This window comes from Falco biarmicus, chromosome 3 (genome assembly GCF_023638135.1).
Source record: "Falco biarmicus isolate bFalBia1 chromosome 3, bFalBia1.pri, whole genome shotgun sequence".
NCBI lineage: Eukaryota > Metazoa > Chordata > Aves > Falconiformes > Falconidae > Falco > Falco biarmicus.
The window spans coordinates 102723179-102749231 of NC_079290.1; the positions used below are offsets into that span (position 1 = coordinate 102723179).

General features: G+C 45.3%; 1 protein-coding gene across 7 annotated transcripts in view; it reads left to right on the forward strand.

Moving 5' to 3' along the window:
* The window catches only part of NFATC1 (nuclear factor of activated T cells 1), a 111943-nt gene extending 88841 nt beyond the window's left edge, over positions 1-23102 (forward strand). For 3 of the 7 annotated variants that reach the window (XM_056331456.1, XM_056331459.1, XM_056331462.1), the window contains one exon: positions 20533-23102. In XM_056331456.1, coding sequence (XP_056187431.1) covers positions 20533-20582 — 50 coding nt within the window. In that variant the 3' untranslated portion in view covers positions 20583-23102. Of the gene's footprint in view, positions 1-13605; positions 13722-16657; positions 17044-20532 lie in introns of those variants that run through there. The other 4 variants (XM_056331453.1, XM_056331457.1, XM_056331454.1 and 1 more) reach the window with 2 other exon arrangements.
* The last annotated feature ends 2951 nt before the right edge of the window (positions 23103-26053 follow it).

A 26053-nucleotide genomic window follows, 5' to 3' on the forward strand; every position in this document is an offset into this window, starting at 1 on the left:
TACTGAATTTTGGCCCTCCTGCAGCCATGTGAGAGTGCAGAAAACAAGATTTGACTGTTTATGTCTGTGCTGTCCAGATTGCTCTGGATGATAGATTTCTGTGGGAGCTAGGGCTGAGGATTTGTTCCATTTCATAACTCTTGTCATATCTTTGGGGTTGCAGAACAGGTATTGTAGTAGATATTACGAATCAATTTTGATACCCTGGGACCAGCAGTCACTTCTTTTTCTAGTGCTTCAGGGAAAATACGTGTTTCATTGCCACCTCATATACAAAATCTTCTGCAAATTACTTAAGAAATAGAAAGAAATGCTATTTTGGGTCACAAGAGAAGCTTCCAAAAATAGAAACCTGAAGAATGTTTATTTTAACTTTTATTTCAATCCTGTATATGTAGATCCATACACACATAAAGTATGTGTGTGCATATATGTGTGTGCACACTACACAGACATGTATGTAATGAGCTGTAAGATAGCGTGCTAATTCTTTTGCTTCTTTGAAGTTGTGGTGGTGGAGAGTGATGTAAGTCTCTTCCACCCATGACTGACTTATCTGAAAATCCTGCAGGTGCCTGTTGAGTAAAACCTTTTAGAAATATGTGGTCAGGTGGAGAAGCCCATCTTGCGGACCTTCTGTTGTGCACCATTAGTTTTGGAACTGACATGCCTGTTGCAGCTCTGAAATGTGGCTCCATGCTGCCGTGTGCCTCTGAGCTGCAGTTGCTGCTGCTGAATGTCTTGCAGGCATCTAAGGTTTTGCTATCCGGCTACTCTTTTGGAAGACTGAAACAACTGGTAATGATGATCTCTTCGCTATTAGTTGGCTTTTTTTTCTTTCCCCTGTGATAACTCTGTGTTCATCATGCTCCAGGCTGTGCTTGGACTCAGCTATTCACTTGAGGGCTTTCACCTTGGAGCATCTACCCAAGCTATTAACAGCTTCTCTAGGCATCTTCTCCATACAGTGGTATGTCTTGGGGTCAGAAGTACTGGGAGGTTCAACTGTTCTCCATCTAAAATGACTATGTGTGAAATTGTCATATAGAAAGAGGTTAGCAGAGAAACTGGTCCTATTTTTTTTCAGTTTTGCACACTCTTGTTGACAACGAAAAAAATAATATTGTTGAATCAACTGCAGGCAGACTACGCTTTGTGCGTCAGCAGACAAACACGGTGGCAGCGGCTGCTTCAGAGAACTTTCCAGGGATTCTCCCACTGTTTCCTTGAAACCCAGACTGGACTTTACAGGCCAGGCAAGCACCGCTACACTCTGTTGAAACCCTGGACTTGCAATGGGATGTGCTGTGTCAAATTGCCCGTCAGGAACCTGCTGCACCTCCATCAGGCACACAGTGCTGTAGTTAGAGTGAAAGAAGGCTTGAGAAAAAGAGAAATGAGAGAAAAGTTAAATATAACATCCCCATAAAAAAAAAAGATGAGCAAAGATGAATTTTGGAAGTAGAGGGGAAAGGCTGAGCGTGGGTGTGAGAGAGAGGATTCTGTCTAAAACTGGAACGGTACAAATGAGTAGTGATAGCCCAGGATTTGACTGCTGTGGAAAAGTGTATCTAAATAATACCTTACTTTGCCCCAAAATAATTTAAGTATAGAGAAAAATCAGAGGAGGTGATGAAATAAGCAACATGCTCATTAAACATACGTAGCTGAGGAGAGCGTGGGTCTGAGCTGAAGCGGGAGGAGCTTGTGCGTGTGGCTCTGCAACGCGATGGCAGCACTGTGGGGAGGTGGGAGGCTGGAGTGGCCCAGCGCCGCTGGGGCAGGAGCCTGGGACGACCCTGGGAGTTCCTTTGCTGTAATGCCAAGTTGTCTAAAGAGCGAGGAAAGGGCTGCGGTGCTGCTGCTGGGTGGAGAGAGCTCCTGTAGGGAGCCCAAAACAGCCCAGGAGCACGGCAGAAAGCAAGGGGGTGGGATGTGCGCTTTGGGGAAATGCAGTCACGTCACTTGGACGGAGTGAGAAAGGTTTGTATCCGTTTGAAGACTTCTTTTGTAGTGCAACAGGGCATTCAACAAAAGTGACAAAGATCAGAAAGCATTATCCATTGGCTCTTCCCCACTCAGAAACTACCCAGAAGAAAATACTGCTAGGAGGAGTAGAAGTGATCAGCCTTTGACAAGGCGGAGGAGGATTTGTAAAAGCTCATTCTCAAGGTTACACGATTGAAGAATAAAACAGGAAATCCCCTTACTTTGCAACTTTCAAAAGATGGCATTCAAATTACATTTAGGATATGATCCAAATGCCATGAAAAATTTTTCCATCAACTTCAATGGATGTTCTAAAACAGGATGTGTTAAATCAGGGGAAATAATAACAGAGTCGCAAGTAAATTAACAGAAGATTCACAACACATGATGAATCACTGTATTAAAGAATCAATTAGAGTCAGCTATTTAAATAAAGGCAGAGTAGTAGCAGAAAAAAAATTGAACTAGAAACAAATGAGAACATCTGCTGAAGTTTCCAAAGTTATATTTAACATTAACTTGGGAAAAGCACCTGGGCTGAATGGTGTCTCATCAAAGATTTGTGTTTCCAGACCAAAATCACTCTGATACTTTAAACCAAAATAAAAAAATATCTTCTGCTCAACCAAAAGAGAAAATTCCTCTCTAAACCCTTCCCTACGGCTGAATTTTGTTATGGGAAGTATCACCATCTTACACCAGAGAAGCAACCAAATGCACACGCTTCTGTACGAGCCGGTTGTGTGTTTGGTGAGATCCAGCACCGGGGCTGCTGCCCTGCTGGCTGCTGCACCCAAGCCACAGCTCCTGCCCCACTGAACCAGTTTACTGGAACAGGGCCTGCCCTTGCATGGCAGTACAATTAGCTAAGGGTGGGCTGGACTTTATTAAATGCAAAGAATATTTCGGATTCAAGCACTCAGCACAGAGGAGAGTATGAAAGGCGAGCAGGCTTTTGGTAGGGATGCCAGATTTCCTTCCAAGAAATTACAAATGGATGGGCCATTTCTTTGGTTGTGAATATTCAGGGGGGGGGAAAAAGAGCTTTTGAGATTCAAGTTTGACACTAAGTTTACTGTCTCTTTTAATGTTAGTCAGGAAGGTGGTAGGAGACAGGACTGCCTGTGCCAGATCGTATGGATGTGACCCTAAAGACGTTTGGTCAGCCAGCCGTATACCTGCTGCTGCAGAGGCTATATTTAGGGTTTCTCTGATGATGAAATCTAGATTTCTGCAACGACCAACGTAATTTCTCTGCTGTCAGTTTAGACGTTGTTTCAGGGAGGAGCTGGCAGATGCATGTGATGCTGGATGGGGCTGTATCATGCTTTTCGTTGTGCACGGTCCCCTGAGCAACGCTGGCCACCGCCTCCCCCCCTGCCTATTTTCTGAAAAATGTTGGTGTTCAGAAAGTTGTCTGAAAGCAGATTTAAATTTCATGTGAGAAACTTCCATTGAGGGGAACCACCACGTCAGGGGGAAAACCCCACACCTTGAGACACTGAAATGATTGCAAGAATTCTTCTTTAAGATGTCTAAGTAGGAATCTTTCTCATAACATGGAAAAGACGTCTGGATTTTACATGGCTGCTGCCAAATGAAAATCTTAAGGGTGGGAGGATTTACCTTTGGTTATTCCTGATGGAGACACCTAGAGTAAATCAGCATAGACCCACCTAGGTGTAGTGCAGCCGCACTGGTTCCTGCCTACTCAGCCCCCAGACCTGGTTATTTAAGCACGTGTGTACTCGCTGCGGGGACAGTTCTTCTAGTTACAGCCTTACTCGAGATTACCCCACTTTTAAGTACAAACAGACATTTCTGTGTACCTTTTCTTTTCCTTTACAGACTTTTATTTATATTATGTATCTGTATCTCACATGCCAATGGAAACCAGGAAAGGAAATTAATTTGTATGAATGGACTTCATAAATTTCATGATTTACTAGTAATGAAGTCCTGGTTTGCAGGATGAGAAATAATTGGGCTTTTCCAAAATATCTTAATCCTTGGCTATGATTAGTGGCATAAAATGAACCATTCTTTCCTATGTGTTGAAGTCCAAGTTGTGCTCCATGTAGCTATGTGATATTCTTTCCAGTCTCATGTCAGTAAATAATTGCAGTGCTGCTCTTTAGTCTGTCTCTGACCTTCGCTACGCTTGCCTTTCTTGAACAAAAGCTGAGAATTGCGACAGACTGATCCCCTTCTGTGATCTGATTTAGTCTAGTGTAAAAGGAAAGTTCATTAATCCTACTCCCAAATTCCTTAACCAGTTTACCATGCATGTGCTACTCCATAAGCATATGTAAGACAGCGCAGCCATAACAGTGCTTAAAGCAGGATTAGGCAAAACTTCACGTTTTCTAACTGCTTCTACTTTCGTAGAAATACAAATTCACTTTCTTTCTATCGTCTAGGGTGAATTATATTTTTTTTTTGTAAAAAAATTATTTTAACTAGTTTAGGGTTTATGAGTTTAGGCTAGAATATTGTCTAGTCTGTCTCAACTTGGCCACTTTATGTAATTCTAGTTGTTATTACCGGAATGTGAACCAAAGATGATTCGTGTTTTAAGGAGGCTCTTTTGGGGATGGGAAGAACCAAGTAGCTTAATATCTACTCATTTTAACAATTAAAAACTGGCAGCTGAGCTGTGTACTCAAGCAAGGATTTTTGGGCTGAGAGAAATGTTTTAGAATCTAGAAAAGAAAAACCACATGCTGCTAAACCCTGCGGATGGTTTTCCACTGTGCCCTAGGAAGTGGGCAGGGCTCTGGGAGCAAGCCGTGCCGCATGCAGCACCACTGGGGCCAGCACGCAGCAGTGAACACAGAGATGGGGTTGTCCTCTCTCAGTGGTAGGAACCAGAAGTCAACCTGCTGGCATCAGAGCAGTTGTGTATGCTTCAGAATTCGGGCAAGGAAGAGAAGGGATCCACTTGCCTTTTTTGCGTATCAACAGTGAAACATTTCCAATAATCTTAAGGTATAATGAGCAAAACAGGGTGTTTACAATGCAGTGCCTGATTCTCTCCTGCCAAGCCATCAGACTTGCGCCTTGTGCATTTGTAGACCACCTTTACCTATCTGCCTGTGTTTAATAATAACTTGACGCAAAGCCCACTGAAGTGACTCGGGATTCTTCTGTAGACTTCTGTGCTTTTTGGATGAGGCTCCAACTCAGCATCATGACAGCCTATCACTTAATGCTCTTGAAACAAGTCCTATGTTAAAAACAAAAAAAAGGCATGAAAATCTCTTCATACTGGGTGAAAATTTAAGGGCCCACAAGTTGATAGCTCCCCAGAGTTGGTAGTTCCCAGCACAAGTTCTAGTTCCCAAAGTAGCTGTAAAAGATTATGTTGCATTAATATGTACAGCTTTGCGACACATGCAATAATCTGAAATACTGTCCTATTGCACATGTAGGGTGACTGTGTCGCAGGGCTGTGAGAGCCCTTGCTTTGGTTGTTTGGGCGTGCTGGCGGCTAAGGCAGTGTTTGTGTTGGTTACAAGGTCGAAGCCAGGGGGACCTCATGGAGCCCTACGTCCATGTGCATTGAGAGGTAGATATTTTGTGTGAAGGCACTGTGCCTGCTACTGTCCCCCTTTATGCCAGTGGGAAGGAGAAACATCTCTCCTGGAGCAGTTGTGCAGGTGTGTGAGGTCCCTCTGTGCCATTTTGGAGGTCTCTTGAGTTGCTGCACTCTGTCGTGTGGTCTATAACGGGACAATGACAGTGGTATACCATGCATTTTCTCCATGGAAAACGGGATACTTTCAAGAATTTTCCATTTCTCAGAAGCTGGGGGGTCGTGGTGCTTCTTTCTTGTGCAGCGCTTTCTGTTGCAGCTTGCCGTAGATAGCCATGACAAAGAGAAAGCATGAAAGCTTCTGGGGTAGAACATTCATCCTCACTTATCTGGCCCTCGGAGACATTAGCTAATCAAGGCACGATACTCCATACAATAGGACAAGTGCTGTAAAGCTACCTCTGTTATCCCAGCAAATGTGAAGACTTATCATTCCCATGGCCATTTTACAGGATTTGTTTTCTTCTGACAACAACATCCACAGCCTACGGTGCTATCAGCTTCAACAATGAATCTGATGCTGGCTCTGTGTTATCTGCTCCCTAATATACTGTCCTTTTTTTTCTTTTTTTTTTTTGTTCCCCCCCTTCTTTCCCACCCCATTTGTGAGAATTTGTCCCCTGGAGCTCTTCTCTATCAGGCCCCTGCAGCTGCTGTTATTTTAGATATGGCAGGAAGTAGGTACCGGAAAACAGCGAGAGCTCGCAGTGCTCAGAAAAATCTAGAAATTCCTCTGATTTACCCCAGGCTCTGGCTCCAATCAAAGCTGGTTGCAAGAAAAAAAAAAACCAAAACCAACGGAGGGGGGGTAGTGTCAGCGGGGGGAAAGGCCCAAGCAGCCAGCTGTGTCAGCAGCGGGTGTCAGGAAGGGGAGCTTCAGCCACCACCGCCCGCAGGGTGCGGGGATGCTCGAGGTCGGGCGAGCCCAGCAGCATTCGGCTGGGAGCAGCCCCACGGCACCCTGCCTCACCAGCCATGGGAAGCCCCTCTCGCCTCCCCCGGGACATGCGTCTCCTAAACCCATCCCTTCGTAACGCTCTCGCCGCTCGTGCCCGTGTGCCTGAAGCAGAGGAGCTCACCTGGGGCTCCAGGAACACTTGCAGCAGCGCTTAGCAAAGGGCGCCGGCCAAAGGCACTGGTGGAAAGCCACTAGGGCAAGAAACTTACATCACTACTACTACTACTATTATTATTATTATTACTACCACTATTATTATTATTGTTATAATTTTACAGCTCAGCCGGGATACTTCTTCATCTGCTAAGCAAAGACATTTTTAGCCACTTTGAATACCTTTTAAATCAAGCTGACTCTGGAGATGACTTCTAAAAGAAAAGGGAAAAAAAAAGGAAAAAGAATAAACACCTCTGAACCTTTCAGTTCAGCAAGTGGTTTAGAAAAAAGGCACCACCACCCCCATATACAAAGGCACAGAAAAGATACTACCTTTAGAACTGGTTTTAATAAAGAAATCATGCTCTTTGACACAGCAGATAAGGAGGAAGATGTCCACCCACAGATATCTCACACCATTAGCGATCTAGTTAACATCTGTAAATGTTTTAGGGAAAGAAATTACACTTTGAGACATTTCTTTTTTAATTACAGGCTCCAGATGAGATTTGTTAGAGCAGGGAAATGTATCCCATAGCGACTGATGTCAATAGCAAGCAGTCCCTAAAGCCAGCCAGGATTGGGAAAGCCATGCTGTTTGCTGCTCTTGGCACTGCTCCCTGCTTTCACAATGTCAAACTTAGAACCGCCTTTATATGCACTTTCCATTTTTTTTTTCCACAGTAGCTGTTGCCAGCAAGCTGTAAACTACCGTATATCACTCAGATTTAAGAACCTAAACTTTAAAACAAATTAAACTCTTGTTGACATTGTAATAAAAATCAGAATCGAACTGAACAGCTCAGTAAAACTGCACTTCAATTATTTTATGGATTTAAGATTGTTTTCTAGGATTCCCAGACTCCCAATACAGCAAAGTTATTTCCTCTTGGCAGATGTCTGAAAAAAAAATTCATTGAATGGATAAAATTATGTGGCAGACACTAAAGGGAGGAAACGGTGTCTCCCCAGCACCTGTAAATATTTGCTCTGTGTCTTGACCAGAAGAGCCTTTCGTCCGTACTTTGAAAAAAAAAAGAAAAGAAAAGAAAAAAGAAAGTCAAGGTATTTATTTTGTGAGTTTTTAAGAAAATAGAATTTTTGTCTGTCAAAACCCAGTTCCTAACTCTTATGTGTTTGTGTGGTTTTGAACGAAAACAGCAAATACGGGTCTGACCCACCCTTGGGAACCCCGTCCAAGTGCAGGTAAATGCATGCAGCACATGGGTGCTCCCAGCGCTGGCCTCTGCTAATCTTTCATCTCCCTGCTTAGCAGTTAACGTTGGGTATTCTTTTTATAATTATTTTTTTCTTTTCCCCCCGTTCTGTAAAATGGAAACAGAGGTTTCCATCTGATTAATTGCCAGGTTTCCATTCTTCATACTGTTTCCTCTCAAAACAGTTTGGAATGAAAGTATTTCAGAAATGTGTGTAGACGGAAGCTACTGGAGATAATAATTTGTTTCATGTTGATGTGTTTTACAAAAGGTGTGGTGCCCGAGGAAGGCTGCTGTGTGGAGCAAATAGCAATCTGCCAGCGCAGCCTTCCACCCAAACCTTTGTTGCACTTCACTTTTTTTTCCTTCATTGCATCCATGAGATGTCCTTTATGTCCCTAAGGCCCCAGCCTGAAAAGCCCCACGTTCCCAGGATCTTCAGCGAGCGCTGACCCTTGCTGGGCTGCTCCTGTCACAAGGGTGCTGCTGAAGCAATCTTCAGCCAGATGTTGCACATCCGCATGCCCACAGCTGGGTCCCGGGGTCTGTGTGTTCTGGCTGAGCTGCCCGGGGAGCGGGAGCCGCCTGTACCCCCGAGCAGCGTGTCACTGCGTGGGTTTCCCAAAGCCGCTCTGTTCCGGGATCCATGCGTTCACCTCCTGATCTCAGCTGGCTGACTTGACCTAACCGAATCTCACGTAAGCAGCCAGTTCTCTTCACTGTAGCATTAATAAATTTTTTAAAGCCACTTCTGAGTTACTGTTAAAGTTCTTCCACTCATTTTGTTGCCTGGAGCACCTCTCCAAGCGCAGGCCAAATTCCTGCTGGAGTTTGGCTGTGCTGCCAGCTCGCAGCCTGGGCTGTGCAAGCTCCCTGTCATTCCTCAGCCATGGAGAAGCGAGGGCTTTGGAGTCCAAGTACTCAAAAGAGGCAGAAAAGAAGTCTGTCGCACATTGCGAGTGGTTGTTTGGAAAGTGTAATGCAAACATTTTGAATGAAATTTCAGGTCCTTAAGTGTGCTTGAGAGACGAGTGTTGTATGCCTGTGCTTCTCAAGTGCCGTTTTCCTAGCTCCCCAGTGCTGGCCGCAGGTTTGCTGAGCTTCGTTCTTGGGGCAGAATAAATTTCCTCTCTAGTGGAGAGCACTGGGTTTCAGCACAGTTCTTGCATCAAGCGCTGAGCTGCACAGGGGAAGGTTTCGTCTTCCTTGGGAGTCCGGCTGTGATTCTTACTGAATTTTTACAGCCGTATCTGGTGTTTTTTCTGTTGACATTGCTCTGTCGGTCCAACATAAGGAGCCATTCTGCAGCTTAACACAGCATGTGGGAGAGGAGGAAAGACGAAAAGACATTTTGCCATGTTTTCAGCTTTGTCGCACTGGGACCATGTACAAATATGAGTATTCTTGCAGCTGCTCTCATTTGAGGCGCTTGCTATAGACGGTTTTAGTATCCGAGGAGCCCTGGAGTCCCAGCAACCGTCTGGACGTGGTGGTTTTCACAGCTATGTCTTCTGTGCTGGGGAGGAGAGCGCCTGATAACACCCACGGATGGCTTCCCACTGCAGCCCAGCTTGCATGGATACGGCTCCAGTGTGGCGCCCCAACATCAGCCTTTGGATCAAACCTTCCCAGCCAAACTGGATTGGAGTTTTGTCGTAAAAAGTTCTTTACCAAGCCGTGGTGCGAAACCAGTGGAAGAGCGTCATTAACCGCTGCCAGTGCTCTTCTCCAAGGAGCCACGGCAGGGAAGACGCATGGTCCTTTTTGACCAGCAGCGCTCTTCAGCAGCAGATGCTGCTGTGGTTAAAACAAAATCCTGTGGCATCACGTCCAGCTCGCATTATGGTGGTGACCAAGTCATCATGCCACAAGCAAATCTATCACATGATAATTTGCCTGCATCATTTTTTTTGCAGGCTGTTTGCAGCCACCCATGCAGGGTCCCAGAACCAGCCCTGCTTCTGTGCCCAGTGCTGAAGGCTAGCGGCCGTGTTCCTGAGGGTTGGAACCTAAGGATTTCCGCCAGTTAGCACAAGCTTTCCCCGCCTGGCCCCTAGCAGGCTCATGGGTGGGTATCTTTCCCCTTATCAAACACATTAAAAATTGTTATAGCCCCACCCAGCCTTTCTCTTCCCTCGAGCAGCGTGTGTCCGCTCACTGAGTCATCCATGGCCGTCATTTTATCTGTCTGAGCAAAAACCCTGGGAATGAGGGGCTGGCAGCCAAAGCTCAGCCTTCACCAGAGCCGTGGTGGGAGCATGGCCCAGCAGTGGCTGCCCCCCAAAGCAGCACAGGCGCATCATGTATGGCACACGCAGCAGTGTCCGGGTGCTGTCGCTGCCTCGGTGCCCTCTTCGCTGGGTGATGGGGGTAATGGCACTGATCTTTGCTGGTTAGCACGTGCTTTGAGGTTTGCTGGTGGAAATGGCTGTAAAGGAGAGAGGTGTTGATGATGATGATGATGATAACAGGGTGAATGGGGTCCATTTAGAAAAAAACCAAAAAAACCCTCCTTGCTCAGGAAAAGATCAGATTGACCCTATTTTAGCCTGTCTCCAGAACACTTCTGGTGTTGAGGCCCAATGTTACCAAAACCCGTCAGACTTGGAGGCTGGTTGAGTGGAGAAAGAGCCAAGTTTCTTGGTTGTTCTCAACCACAGAAAGAAAAGGGCACTCACCAAATACCCCGGTGTGACCCAAGGTGCTTCTTTCTTCTTTCTTCCATTCATTGTTTCTTTGCTTTATTTGGTATGCTGAGGTGCACATGAGGTGGTTTCTTAGGAACAGCAGTGCAAGGTGGCTCATTTTGGAGGATTCCAGATAATCACTAGGGGCCACACTGCTGTTACATAAAGTCAATTAAAGAGCATACGTGCACATCCCATTGATTTGATTTAGAACTAACAAAAGCTTCAGTAGTATGCAATTACAAGAAGCTTAATGACCCCTTTATATTGAATGCAACTTCTGTGGCAGCTAATATGCTTTGATGAATTGCTCATTATGTGCAATGTTGGAAACGCTTCTGAAAAGATTAATAATTGTATAATCGATAGAGAAATTCAGTCGTATTTGGCTTTTTTAAAATGCTGAAATCAGTAAGTCGTAGAGATTATGGATCCTCTCTTGTTCACTGTTTTCCTCCTGTATCGACAGGATTATTATTTTTTTTCTAAAGCTAATCTGTCACTTTTCCACCACACGGAGAAACTCCTCCTGGTGTTACGGGGGAAGGTACACACAACTACTCTTTGAGCCCCTGTCTGTGCAGGGTGATTCTGTACACTAGTAGATTATGGACAACCTGCTGGTTTTAAATTGCTGGCTTTCAGTCTAGCAGTAGTTTAAGTTTCATCACGTGGCTTGAGAGAACTTGCAAAATAAAGATATAGATTTTTCATCATTTGCCTGATAATTTAATATTAGCTGAACTATTTGTGTTATGCCTCTCTCATCTGATAACTAAAATAATGACTTTTTAATTTCTTCCTATTGCCATGTGAGGTCCCAAAGGCTGGTGCCAACTGCTGGCAGAAATGCCCAGTGCTGGGCTGGATGCACACGCATGGGTTGCCCCTTCAGCAGGGCAGGAGGTCCCCAGGTGGCAGCCTGCATGGGTGGGCTCTGAGCATCGCAGTGTGGGCCAACCCACTCCCCTTCTCCCACTCACGGCCTGTAAGCTTTGGGAGCTGCCGGCCCTTGGGGCTGTCAAGGGGGCTTCAGCCTTGCTCTTCTAGCAGTGGGATGCTTTGGGAGCCTCGTGTCTCGGGGGTTGCCTGCGCCCCAGCTGACTGCTGGTGGTGAGGTGCAGCAAACCTCTCAGAACTATCTGAGTAAAAAGGAAAAAAAGGAAGTTTCGTTCCTGTTACATTCAGAGTTTAATAAACACTGCCAGAGTTGTCTGGAGGCTAAAAACCAGGTAAATCAGAATTGCTTAAAATTTATTTCGAATTTGAATCCGCTGTCGTCATACTTCAGGGCGTGATTCGTGAGTTTTGAATGCCGGGGTCTGACAGCACTATTTTACTTCTGGGTGCTAAACTGGAAAGTAAAACCGATCCCCAGGATCAGTCTGTATTACTGTATTTCTTAGGGCAGGGGCAGGTTTTGGTTGTCTTTAGCAGAGCGGTGCAGGCTCTTCCTTATTCCTTCCTGAGTGGTGCCCAGAAAGCGTCCAGCACCACCGGCCTTGGGTTTTGGCTGCCTTAGGTAGCGTTTGCGCAGTCCTCCTGTCGTGTGGAAATTCTGTGTAAAACATAAAACATGTCTGTTTTGTTTCCCTTACAGATGCTCTTAGGAACGTAAACACATAATTTTGGTTAAAGTGTGGTTTATTTGTCTGTTGCCCAGCCCTGCCCTCACACGCGCGTGTCAAACATGGCTCACATCACACCGCAGCAGATCCCAGAGCCTCCGCGCTGCCGGGACCCCAGCTGCTCCAGGCAAGCTTGGCCGGTCTGAGGGTCACTGAAAATTCCTGTTGACTCTCTGATTCTTTGGTATAAAAGCTAAGCCAGGCTGAGTGCAGCCATCCTCAGGCCGAGAGGAAAAACAAACCAGAGTTTAGACCCCAGTATGCTGGGAATCACTGCGGCTCTGCTGATTCCTGAGCTAATTCCCAGCAGCCGGGGAATTCACCCCTAAGTGTTTGCAGAGCAAGAGATGCAGGGCGTTTCCAGTGTTGCACATGGGAGGGATGACAAAAAAAATCCAGACCCGGGAGTTTTGGTGCGATAGGATGGGACTCATTTAGTCTGGGCACCTAGTCAAAAGCCCCAGTTAAATTATTGCCACACGTTGCTGTCATCGCACCGCAGCGAGGAACCTTTCCCATTAGCCCTCCGCAGCGCAGCCGCCGTGGGGGATCCCACATTATTTGGAGCTGTTGGGCTAAATAAAGTGGAAGGTAGAGCAGGTAGAAAGTGCCACCAGGGTAATGGCTGTCACGCACAACAACGCCATCCATCGTGCCAAGGCGACGTCTGTATGGGAGGATCGTGTTTTATTAAAGCCTGCTACTTGTTGTCACTCGCTCACTCCACTGTCCTGTTCGCTGTCTCCAAAAATAGCATGCCCTGTGGTGGTGGCTTATTATGGTTAAACAGATAAAAATAAGTTTAAGGTTTAAATGCATCCAGGACACCTGAGGTAATACAAGATCTGACTTCTTTATGGAACGTGTGAAGTTATACTTTCCATTGCTTCACAAGACTTGTTTTGTTTGGTTTTTAATTCAGTAAGCTTCAATGTGATCTATAGTTTCGCATTACAGGCTGGCACCTCAGGAATTTGTACCACTATTTTCTGATTTTTTCTTATTATTCACAGGACATTACTTACTAGCTTTGAAAAAAGAACTTCTCTGAGACAGCCCTATCTATTTTCAGTGATTTGTTTGTTACAGCTTTCATATGTCAGAGAGGAGTGCTGCTTATTAGTAGTGAGGAAGTAGGTACCCTGATAAAAACTGCAAGATTTTACTCATGTGATGGAGGTCATACCAGGAGCTGCATTTCTTTACTCGCTGTGTATGTGTCTATATTTAGTGTTTTCTCTCTTTAAATAAAATCTGTACGTGGAGATAAGGGAAAGCATTTTTTCCTCCTGTATTTCTGCTTCTTCTGCATTTATTTGTGACTTTGAATTCCTCTTCAGTGATGCTAATGTGTGGCATTTCATCTGAAATGAAGGGCATGCGAGAGCACAGGAGCCCGATGGAGCAAGATGTGGCATCACCAGTGGAAAAATCCAAGGGCAGTAATTACAGACAGCAAAGTGAACGTCATGCTACGAGGCACTCTACAAGGTAGCGTGGTGTCAGCGTCAGACTTGTGAACTCACTCCAGAGTTATGTTTCCCTGCCCTGTTCATGTGCTGAGTAGTGACGGTGTGGTCAGAACTACCCAGCGGAGAGGGAGACACAGTCCCCACTCCGTACCGTTTGTAAGCAGTGAGCTGTGCCTGACCCGGGAAACAGCGCGCTGAGGGGTACCTCCACGCTCTGGAATGAGGGATGTGGAGAGATCCCTCCCCTGGATATCACTGTGGTTGCACCAACATAAGGCTTGACCTGAGCTCGTGGATTCTGCTGGAAGGCAAAAATGATGAGCCAAACTGAGGCAGGTTTGCTTTCAGGACTGCTGCTCTTTTCTGGAGATTGCTCGACTTTGATACCTATGCAGTCTGACTGCTGTCAAACACAGTCCAAACGTGGTGTCCAAACATGGCACCACATTGCTTGGGCAGCTACACCCACCTGAAAGGTGAAGCATTATTGTCAGGACACAGCAGGATCCAGGCATAGTTTCACACAGGCTTTTCACCCATGTAGCTTGAAAGGTGCAGTTGGTATTACTTGTATTTTCCATGACATGTGCACCAGTCAGAGCAGGTTGCTTTTGTTCCTTTCCATCGAGAGAGCATCTGAGCCTCCTGCTTTGGTTCTGCTCTGTGGTAGAGACAATGGTCCCCAGTGCCTGCAGGTGGACATGATGTAACAAGCAAAAGTTGGTTACTTGGCTGTGGAAAAAACCTTGATGTGACCCTGAAGCCCTAGATGCCTGGGAACATGCTGTGTGGCTCTTCCTGTTGGTAAGGAAACCAAAAAGCATCCTGAAGGGACCAAACTAGTGCCAACACTGTGTACACAGGAACAGGGGCAGGTACATGTCCAGTGAGTCACAAGGTGCCAGCTCTGTGGAAAACCTCTCAGTGCCCTTTTGCTTCAACTCTATCACACCCCTCACCTGTGTATTAAAAACTAAAAACAAAACCCCAAAAAAAGTAGAGTGGAGAGCCACAAAGCTCGCTTGTGAAAGAGAAGCACACAGTTGGAAGGGGGTGCAAGTAAAAGCAGCTCATGGCTCCGCTGCTCGGCGTCCTCGTACAGGCCTTTCTCCGCTGCTGCCGAAGCGGGCTGAAGTCAGTGGAAGGACGGTTGTCGCCGTGCGCAGCCTGTGGTGCCATGTGTGAAGAGGCACTGGCTTAACCCGGAGCCGTGGTGGCACTGCTGACAAAGTGAACGGAGACGGGATACATTTTCAAAGCGCCATCCCTCCCTCCCAAAACCGTAGACTCGGCTTTTGGTAACGGTGGGTTTGACTGTGGCTCTCAGCTCACCTTCCATCTTTCAGACTGCTGGGAACATTTGCCTTCAGGAGCGTGAAGCCTCCCAGACTCTGGTATCTGTAGCCCCTGAGGCTCCCCTGGCAGGCAGCGCGCTGACCGTGCCACCTCCCCGCGCCGCTGACCTTGGGACCTCGTTGAGCTGCGCGGGGCCGGTGTCTGGGCTGGAAGGCAGGACTTGGTCTCAGAAGGGCAGGTGTTTCGTTAACAGAAGGCCACAGTGTTATCCGTATTAGTAGTCAGATACAAGGAGAGCAGAAATCTGCAGAAATGTAAAGTTTTGCCAGTTGATGGAATCCACGTACAGCCACCAAATGTTAAAAATATTCCATTTCCTATGAAGTTCACGTCTATATATGGAACCCACATTTGTTCAGATAGATCTGGTTGTCCTGTTCTGTGCAGGAACCCAAACTGTTGCATCGGTAAGACACTGATTTTGCTAATTAGCAAAGCAAAAATTTCCATTGCAAGGGCATTTTAAAGCAAAATTAAATACAAGAAGAAAAAAACTCCTTATTAAACTAAAATGTGGTGTAACAGCTCACCACATCCTGCTGCCGTGGCATCTGCTGTTTAGCAAAGGAAAGGTTCCTCTTTCAGACGCCTTGACAGGTAGAGAGGTCACGTGTTACCTGCATTTCTCAGCACTATTAGTTTTTTGACTTTCTGTCAGTGGAAAAGCTGAACATGACAATGGAAAGTATCAGTTTGGGGAAGGCATTGTGGGGAACTGTAGGTGTTAGCTATGAAAGCGACAGTGCCACCCTCCCCAAAGCCAGCAGAAAAACAATGAAAAAAATCTGATGACAAAGGTGCTGTAAACCATTGTGCTCAGCTGTTTAATCTGATAGGGATCAACCTGTTGCTCTAAGGGAAGAGCTGTGCTAATCTAGGCACTGAAAATTAAACAACTTGCGTGATGTTCCAGATCTGCTGCTAAGCTGTATGTAGGACCTCGGGCAAGCCAGGTAGTTTCTTGGGTCTTTTCTGTCCTGTCTATAAAGTTGGACTTTTTGAGTACTCAGGTTATGTTGTTTTAAAAATGCATGTAAAGCCTTTGCAACCTTTCTGTGAAAAATGTTGTGCTCCATCAAAACACAGCTACTCCTGGAATGGTGCTACAGACATGAAAGGACACATATCCAGGCAGCAGCGGAATCAAAGACCAGCATTTGCTTCAGGAATGAAGCTCAAACCCCAGCCAAAATACTGAATACTGCTGTTCTGTGGCGCTCAGACAATCCCCTTGTAGTAACCGGTTTGTAAGCCAAAACTTGAGCATTCAAGACAGCAACCACCTGACTTTTCTCAAGTATATAATAAATATTTTGTTACAAAGGTGAGAACTAGGAGGAAAATACCTGTTACTTTCTCTGCAAGCAGTGTATCCCACCTCTCTGAGGAGTTCTGCTGTGATCCTACAGGACCTGGTGGAGCCCTGAGAATAACAAGGGGAAGGAGTGTGATGGACAGCAAGGGAGATGGTGAACAGGGAACAGTCAGGTTGTTCACATGATGCATGAATGAAATTATCAGGAAACAAATTTAAAACACAAAAAATAAGAAGTACTTTTCTGCCATAACGTCCTTAAACTGTTGTACCTGTTGCTGCAGGAAACCGTGAAGGCCAAAGCAGGTTCAGAAGGTTCTTAGAAGACTTCATGGGACAAAATACATCAAAGTTCACTAGAAACAAGGATGCATACCTCCTCTTGCTCACGAAGCCCTCTGGCAAACTAATGATACCCTAGAGAAAGCATCCCCGGAGGTGTGCCTGGTTCCTACGCTCCTTCCAAAGAAATGGCCACTGGCTGTTGTGGCAGATGCGACACTGGCATGGATGGACATACGGGATGCTTCAGCAGAGCCGTACTTCAGTCACATAATTTTTGATTGATGGGAAGGACAATCTTAGTTCAATCTACAACAAGAAAATTTGATGTTTTCTTGCCAAAAGAAAAAAACCACCACAGTTGTGGGTCGAACAAAACATTCCAAAACATTACATTTGTTCCAAACTAAAACATTGCCTAACATGCAACAAAAATGTTAATGTTTTTTAGTATTAAAAGAACCAAATTTTCCAGAAATTTGCAATAAGAAATGTTGATGCTAAAGACATTTGTAACTATTTGAGAAACGTGATCTGTATTTTCATGTCACTTTGACTGGACCAAAACTACATTCTCCCCCCGCCCCCCAACAAGCTTTCCCTCAACATCCGTCTCTCAGACCTGGAGGGCGAGAGGAGAGTCTTCATGGGAGCGCTGGATGGTGCGGCTGGAGGTAGCGGGGAGCATCCTTCCAGCCAAAGCCAGTAAGCGTCACCCAGTGCAGCCCTCAGGTGCGTGCAGCCTGGATTCCCCTGTTCCCACCTGCCGGAGGGTTTTCCTCCCTGCCAGGGTGCCAGGGCAGGCAGCGCAGGAAAGCCCGTGCCCAGCACTTCCCCTTTCAGCTTGGTCTTCAGTGCTGTCTGCTGGCGGCCGACCTCTACAAGACCGACCACTTTGCTGGATCATGTATTGCCCCACCTGGGCCACCTGTGTGCAACTCTGTCCTTCTCTGTAGGTTTTCCCACTGCGTTATTGGGAATTTTTTTTATTATTTTTGATGCTGCAGTGGGTGAAGGGGAACAAGCGACAGTGAAACAAAACAAAACCTGTGCCGAAGCCACTCCATCCTTGGGCCACCGTGGGGGAGAGGGATGCTGAACGTCCTCCTGGTGGTTTTGGCCCTGTTTGATTGTGAGATCCAGGGGCAATGGATGTGCATTGGTTGAGGTTCAGTTGTCTCCCAAATCCACACTGACATTGCCCTGGTGACTGCAGTTGAACATCTGTCAGATGCTGGTACACGAGGACACCAGCCTTGACTGCCACTCATCCAAGCAGCAGAAGCCCGCTTCTGTTAAGAAATTAACCTGTAATAAAAATGAGCAATAAAGCTGAAAGTCTACTCTGTATCCTGTTGGAGATGGTAACAAAAGGCTAAGTAATTTCATCTGGGGACAGGTTGGCTTGGCTGCTGAGAGCTGGAGAGGGTTTGGCCAAAGGACTGTGGTGGTCCCATGGGCTAAGCCAAGGCAGGTGGTCTCCCAGCTGAAAGAAGTCACTCTGTCTCATGGGTAGACCACATGTCCTGCAGCACTCGAGTGATGGAGGATTCAGCTGAGGGTACCCAGTGTGGCTGGAAAGGGAAGCTCTGAGCACCTAATCCAATTTTGGAGATGGACCTTTGGCTCTTAGAACCTCATGTCATCAAATACTTTTTTTAAAAATAGCTTCTGAAATACTTTTACTAAACGCTTTAATAGGGGAAAGCATGGGCTGTTGGGCTGGGGGATGTTACTTCTTAAAGTTTTGCTGAATGAATCGAGTAAGAGTAGCTCAGCACGTGCTATAGCATCCGTCTGAGATTCAAGATACCTGACTGAGATGGGGAGCTCCTTGGTGTTTCCACCTCCCTGTCCTTGTCTGTGAAATACTGGTGATACTTAGGTTCACATTTTACAGAAGGGCTGTGAATATTTATTATTTAATGTTTCTAAGCACAAACTAGCTGTACAAAGACCAAAGATAGCCTTGAGTAGTATCTCTAATTTTACTTGATATAACAGAATCTTTGAGGGAGGGTTAGTGAAACGAAGACACTGGCTGGCCCAGGTGGGGATTTGCTTTTGTTGTTGTGCTCACCACCAAGATACCACCGTGTGTTTTTGCTGCACACCCAGCGTTGCTTTGAGAAGCTTATCAAAGAAGCAATCTTTACGAATGCAGCATGGACAGATCATCCCAAGCAGAAGTGCTCTGCTTGCATTCTAGTCAGAGACTCAGTCCCGAAAGCTGCCAGAGCCTTGCAGCTTGTGAGTGGGGTGGCACTGTGGGCAGTGCTGGAGTTGCAGGACAGCCTGTGCCACACAGCAGGGCTTGCTGCTGCCATTTGTTTCTGCTGTTCAGTAATTTTGAAGATGAACTCCACAGCACTCTCAAGAGAAAGAACTGCTTTGTCTTCACATCTCATTTCCATACCGCCCTTAGCTTGCTGCCACAAATAGGTAGTTACAAGCACAACTGATATTTCCTTTCTGAAGTACGGTGTGCGTATCCATTGGCAGAAGTGGTTTTCAGTGGCCAGGACCTGTGACACAAATCCTGACTGATACATGTGCTGCAATTACTAAACAGGCAATAGGTCTGCAGAAAAAAAAAAAAAAAAGAAAGAAAAGAGAAAAAAAAAGCCAACCAAAAAAACCCAAACCCTACTAATTGCTTCAGGAAGTTGGCTTTAGACAGGTTTGGTCTTTTCCAGTAAACAGGTTTTGTTATCTGAATGGTTGTGAACAGCAGCCCATGAGGAAGGGGAAACATGGGCTTTTCCGTGGTCCTTCCATGACGTGGGCATGTGTTTCCCACTCCCAGCAAAGTCGGGGAAACTCTGGAGTGGCGATAGCCCTAGTGATGGCATTTCGTCTATCTTCATGTAAATCAGGTGGTGGCAGTGGCTGTAGGGAGGCGGGTGGAAGTCGGAGGGATGCTGTGTAGGCCAGCGTGGATGGCCTTTGCCAGGCTCACTCATTTCCTGTCCATCTGCCAAAAATCACAAGCTGATAAACGGCCGTAATTGTAGTGTGGGAAACTGTATTGCTTGATCATCTGCAGGGGAGGGGGAGAAGAGTGAAAGACGGCTCGTGAATAAAGAAAACAGCACTTTTATCAGTGGAGATGCAGTCTGACCAGCCGATGCCGAGATAGTGGACCTTGTTTATTCTTTCCTCTTGACTCTTGCCAAGGGTTTGAACTGGCCTGTCGCTCCCACCTGCCCATCTGGGCAGGAGCGAAGGCTGCATGTCCGCCTGTGCCGGTCACCACGGGAGGAGGTGCCTGTTCACACGCACTATAAGCTCCAGGGAATGGGCAAGCACACAGCAGTTTCTTCTCTTCTTCTTTTTCTTTCTCCCTGCTGTCATCCCACAGTGGAAAAAACCAGCACGTGAAGCTGCATTCTGTGTAGGCATTGCACCTGCACGTACCCAGGTTCGGTGGCGGGCAGCTCTCTGCCATCAGTAATTGCCAGGGGTGACATACTTTTCAAACGGCTCTTTTTATGGAAGGGGTAGATTATTCTAAGATTTCCTGCGGTTCTTTTTGCTTTACATTTCCGAGATGGTTCAAGAGCAAATGAAATGTTTTATCTGTAATTCATTTGAAATGTTAAATATGTTTGATGCAATTGAGGATCCAGGATGCTGTTGTTCATGTGATGCCTGGTTTTACACAGTATTTAGCATGTCGATAACCTTGGTTAATCCTGCTGTTTTGCACTGTGATCAGCCTGTACAAGCTACCTTGTGATGTTACGCTTACTGTCCAGAGTTGTACTGACGCTGTCAAGGAGTGGATGCAAGTTTGGGGGGGCTGTGGACTGAAGAGACCCTCCTGCAGCAATGGGATGCTAATCAGTGCCTTTTCTCTTGTCTTCTTTCTTTGCAGTAAATGAAATTATAAGGAATGACCTTTCCAGTACCAATGTCCATTCATAGCTTTCAATACGGACCTAGTATGAACCCCCTCCTCACTTTTGACTTGGCTGGCGTGTCAGCCCAAGTAGAGAGATACCGAATAAACTGAAGACATTGCCTGGTACCACACTCTGATCTTCCACCTTACTGAATGTCAGGAACTGAAGATTTACCTCTTGCTTACAAAGAAGTAGCTCCTCAACTTCAGCTGATGAAACAGCTCCTTTAAAGAAAATCATCTCAACAGAAAGAGGAGAGAGGACGCTCCGAGACGGCGCATTTCATGGGACAAAACTAGGAAACTCAGCAAAATCTGAGTGCTTCTTCCCAGTGCTAATCTTTTTTTGGCATGGCACCGCTGGAATACAGCCCTGGAAGTGCCTTATTTTACCAGGTTGTGGCATCAGGGCATTTTTAATAAGCTTTGAATTTGCTACCATTAAAGTGTTGGTAGGTGCAGAAACTATAGAGCTTGCCTTCTGGAGAGTGATATTGGAAAAAAGCATAGGACTCTGCAGCAAAGTAGGGGTAGCCATCCCTACTCCAGCAGGGATGAATTCCAGAATTTCTTCAGCTTTTCCTCTGCTGTAATGTACAGCCTATTGCCTTATTCTCAGTGCATTTCAAAAGACTCCTGATTTGTCATCATCTCAGCTTTCTTTTGCATATTGTCTTTATTACGTGCTAATGAATCATAGGATTGTTAGTAGTAGCATGTTAAGATTTTGATTTTAATCCAGCTTCAGTCATAGCACAAGTGAGTTGAATAGCACAAAATAAAAAAGGTTGATGGACAAAAAATTGAAATCTATCTTTTACATGATAGATGAATGTGTATGCATGTACATACATACTAGTATATATGCATATATTTATATATGACAAATAATATAGATGATTGCCTAGTGAGGGCACTGAATTTAGCAATAATTTCAATTTCTGAGAATGCATTTCAGATCCACAACAAGTATTTCAGCTACTTCTTTTGAGGGTTTGTTGCACCTGAAGCAGGTATGCATTTTCTTTCCTCATGCAGTTAAGCAAGCACTTTAGATAGGCAAGAAGGATGCATACAAGATACATGTTATTTACCAAATGACAAAATATGAGTTATAGTAACTGTAAATACCATTATGGAAGAGTGTAAAATATTTGTTCAGTTATAATGTTATTATTCCGCAGAAGCCTTATAACTCTCTGCTACATGTATGAAGAAGAATATTACCAAAAAACCGCAAGGGTTTAATATGCAGCGCTGTATAGTGTGTTTTCAGATTAGCTAATGTTTCTGGAGCTACAGGTAGGCATGTAGTGTAGCCTTTAACATTGTATTTTTTACAATCAACCGCTTATTATATAACTAGCAACAACTTATTATTTCATATAACCAAAAAGATAAAAACAAAACTACAATAAAATAGCATGACTTAAATTAACAATGTTTAACATTAATATTGTGCCTTAGGAATCTGTGCCCCCTCCTGGAAATAGCGCTGAACTACTCCCGTGCTGGGGTGGCTCCACCTCATGCAGTGGCGAGGAACAGGTTTCACAAGGTGAAATCCTCCGAAGCGTTTTAAAACATTATTCTGTATAATTATGTCTTACTTTCTTTAGAAAAAAAAAAATGAAAGCCATATTTGTCACATTTGCACATTACTGTGAAGACATGAGAATATAATATGGCTATCTGTACATAATATGCTGTTATCGGTCCTTATAATGGTCTGTTATTCTTCAGCTGTTTAATCCCAGTTATTTACCCTGTATTTAGCGTTGTAGACATTGCATGAAATATTTCTTATAGACTGCCATATGAAAAGTTAAAAAGCTTGACAGATGTCAGCTTGACTTGTAGCTAGAAAATAGATCCAATAAAGCAAAATGTTTTGCTGGAAGCTAGTCTTAGAGTGGTTCATTTTATGTTACCTTGACAAATCTTCTTTTCTGATATAAAATAAGCATTTTTACTTTATATACATATATATATGAATATATATCTCCATCTCTTCTATTTGAAGCTGTTTGCATCCTGCTGCATCCTGCTAATGTAACCATCTTTGTATGGAAGTAAAGTCTCTTGTCAACAGACTATTCTTCATTTTCCCCCTGCATTTAAAGATGTTGCTGCCAAGGAGAGAAAATGATATATGATATAATTCTCAGATTTTATTATCTCAGTATTTCAGAAATGTCAACAGAGTGTGCATGGAGGAATCTCTGGTTATGCCAAAGCATTTTCTTATTCATATACATAAATACCTTGGGTGAGGCTTTTACGATACAGGACGATACACACACACACACAGAGGTGCACCCTCCACATGTTCCTATTTCAGCAGTAATTTTAGCAAGGTTTTCAACTGTATGAGTTGGATATGTTGCACCTCCTTTATCCTTATTTTTATTTTCCTTCTCTAAGCTATTTTGGAAAAAAACAACCAACCAACCAACCAAACCTGTTTACTTTTAAGCCTGGATAATGGAAGATTAAGCATCTCTTGTATATGTATTCATAAAATAAAAATGAAAGCAGAAATATTTCCTGTATGAGACTGCTATCTTGTTTTTGTACGTGTGTTATGGTTGTTGCTGTCAGTTTATGAAAATGGTTTTCATCAACCCTTTTGGGAAACAAAGCAAAACCAAAAAGCCACAATGCTCTGAACTTACAGCATAGTCCTTATAGGTCTGTGCAGAAAAGCTTTTGTCAGGGGTGATTCTGATGGTTAAAAAGAGCCTTCTGGATGGATTTTAGGCAGTGAAACAAACTACCTTATTAACCATGCAACAAAGTACTTGCATCTGTTTATATTGCTTGGACAAAAGCTTCTTTTGCTCTTCCTGGAACTATTTCTGAAACTAGTGGGTTCTAAGGGTAGGCTTTGCATCCGTGGCCTTCGGGGTCGGTACCAGAGCCATTTGTGTTGGGCTGGAGGCGAGCGGAGGGCTGCCCACAGGCTGCGGGAGGGGCTGGCTTCCCACAACTGCCTGGGGGCGATGGATCCCACCTGTACAATGGGTCCTACCCCCTGAATCCCCACCGCTGCTCTGCTGCGAAGGAGAAGGGTGACAGGAGGGTGCCAGCTCAGTCAGATCTGGGCTGAGCACAGGCCCAGGTCTCTAGTCACCCCATCAGGTGGGGCATTCGTTGGCACCAACATGTGACACACTTGATGGCACAGATCATACAGGAACACTGGGAAAACCCGAGCTGCTTCGAATTTTCTAGACCAAAGCCAGGTTGCGAAGTACCTAAGCCCAACAGCACACCTACCACAGCCCTCCAGGTTTAGGTAGGCATTGAAACACCTTTCAAAACTCCTCAAGAAGCGACACAAGTATGCATTTAAGCCTTTGTTGAATGAAGACCTTTCTCTGCCTTGGGTTTGTCTTCCTGCAAGTACAGGGTGACACAGCCTGCTCTGTCACACCTGGCTTCCCTGGGGCTGCTCCCAAATCCCACACGAGGTGCGGAGAGGCAGATGTTCGTTGAAGCCCAAGTACAGCACGGCTCCTGCGAGGTGACCGGTTAGCATGTTCTTCCTCCACTGCCCTGTCCAGAGGGTGGAAATAGTGATATTGACACCTCACATGACAGCGTGAGCCATGCTGTTGATGAGGTTCCTGGAAAAAGGAAAACACTAAAAACTCAGTCACAAGTTCCCTGCGCCTCCCGGAGACGGTGGCATCGCTTGGTACTGATGCAAAACGGCTGGTCACGAACTGAATTCATCCAAGCAGCGCACTTCAGCGTGGTGCTCCCTGGCTTCCTCCGAGCTGCCTTTCCCTCTCGCTTCCACTCATCCACCGCCTCCTCAAAGCGCAGCAGGCCTGGGCATGGCTATGTTAACCACATCTTGACCAGACTCCTGTAGGGAAAAAGAGCCTTTAGCAAACTTCTAGCTGACTACTTTCATTCATAACCAAAGCAGAAGGTGAATCCCACAGATCCATCTGGTACTGTTTGACTAAATAGCCTTGCTGGAGTCATGCCTCTGAGATTTTTCCTTTCCAGCTGAAAATGGCAAATTTCAAGGACTTAAGTTTCTTGGACAGATCTGTACTGCCTCGAAGCTAAGCTTTCCTTCACCATGTGTGTAACTTTATTGCATTCATCACTGTAAATCTATTGAATTTGTCTCAGTAAAAATAAAACAAAATCCCTCTCATCAAGTATATTACAGAGGAGTGTTAAGGTCAATAGCATAAGATCTTCCTGGTTTCTGTAGCTCTTTTTTAAACAAATGGTTTAATTTTATGTCATAAGATGTGATTGGACTGCTCATCAAACTAAAGCGAGTCCCATCTTCTCCACCTCTGCACACGCTTGCCTGATACAGAGGTCGTGTTTGCCTGGTTTAATTTGCCTGTATTCTTTCCTCTTTCTCAGCAAGTTAATGTTTTCCTTCTTTGAACCTCTTTCCAAAAAAATATAAAGGTTTTGATTGTCTTCTTTTCAGGTAGCCAGATAATTTATTCAGAGCAGATCAGTTACAGATTCTCGATCAGTTACAGATTCTCGTGCTGTTGGCATTAATTGCAAGCCATTCTTAATTCCAAACCCAGCTGCTTCTTTTTTTTTTTTTTTTTTTTTTTTTTTTTTTTTTTTTTGGCCAAAGAGACTGCACTTTTGTACGTGCAGACTCATAGAGCCTTAACAATTCAAAGGGCTGGGTTTTCAGGAATATGAGGCAACTGGTAGTACACCTGGCACTTCCCATCGCCCATAGGCACATTAGCTTTTGTCATTTAAACTGAAAAGTTGCTGACTGTCGTGCTTCCTTAGCTGCTTTCAGGGTCAGGCAACCCGCAAGTCACTCTTCACAGATGTGGCAAATTCATTTTCAGTTGTTTTAGGAAATCCCTTTTTTTTTTTTTTTTTTCTTCAGCTCAGGGAAAGAGTTTCCAAAAATGCCGTCAGCATCAGTTTCCAGCATCACTTCTGAATTAGTTTTGCACCCGCAGCTCCCGTACCCAGCCAGTTTCCAGCACCGCTGACGTCGAGGGCTTTTGGGTCAAAAATAACCTAGAGCAAACAGTGACAGTGAGTATCGGTGGCAGAGCTGCGCTAGCCCAGGGCAGTCTCTCAGCCCCATGGCCGGTTCACTGGCATGACTTCACTGCCCCAGAGCTGCTCCAGTGGCACCAGCCACCCAGTCATGCACCACATACAGCTGTTTGAGGCATCCCCTCGGCCATCGCTCCCCCTGCCTGGCTTCAGGAGGCCCTACACGTGCTGCCGGGGCCACCACATGCCCGTGATGCTGAAGATGTTTCTGATCAAGCCCTTGGCGCCCAAGTTGAGCGCGGGTTTGCCTCGGCTGCTGTCACTCTCTTGACTTCCTGGTGAGGTTTCTGCCGGCTCCAGGATCATCCCTTACCTGCCAGCTGTTGGGCGGGTTGGGATGGGGGCACAGGGACTCGCCGACTGTTTGTCTGCCACGCCGGGATGTCCCAGGAGAAATGTCTGCCTTTTCAGATGCATTTTT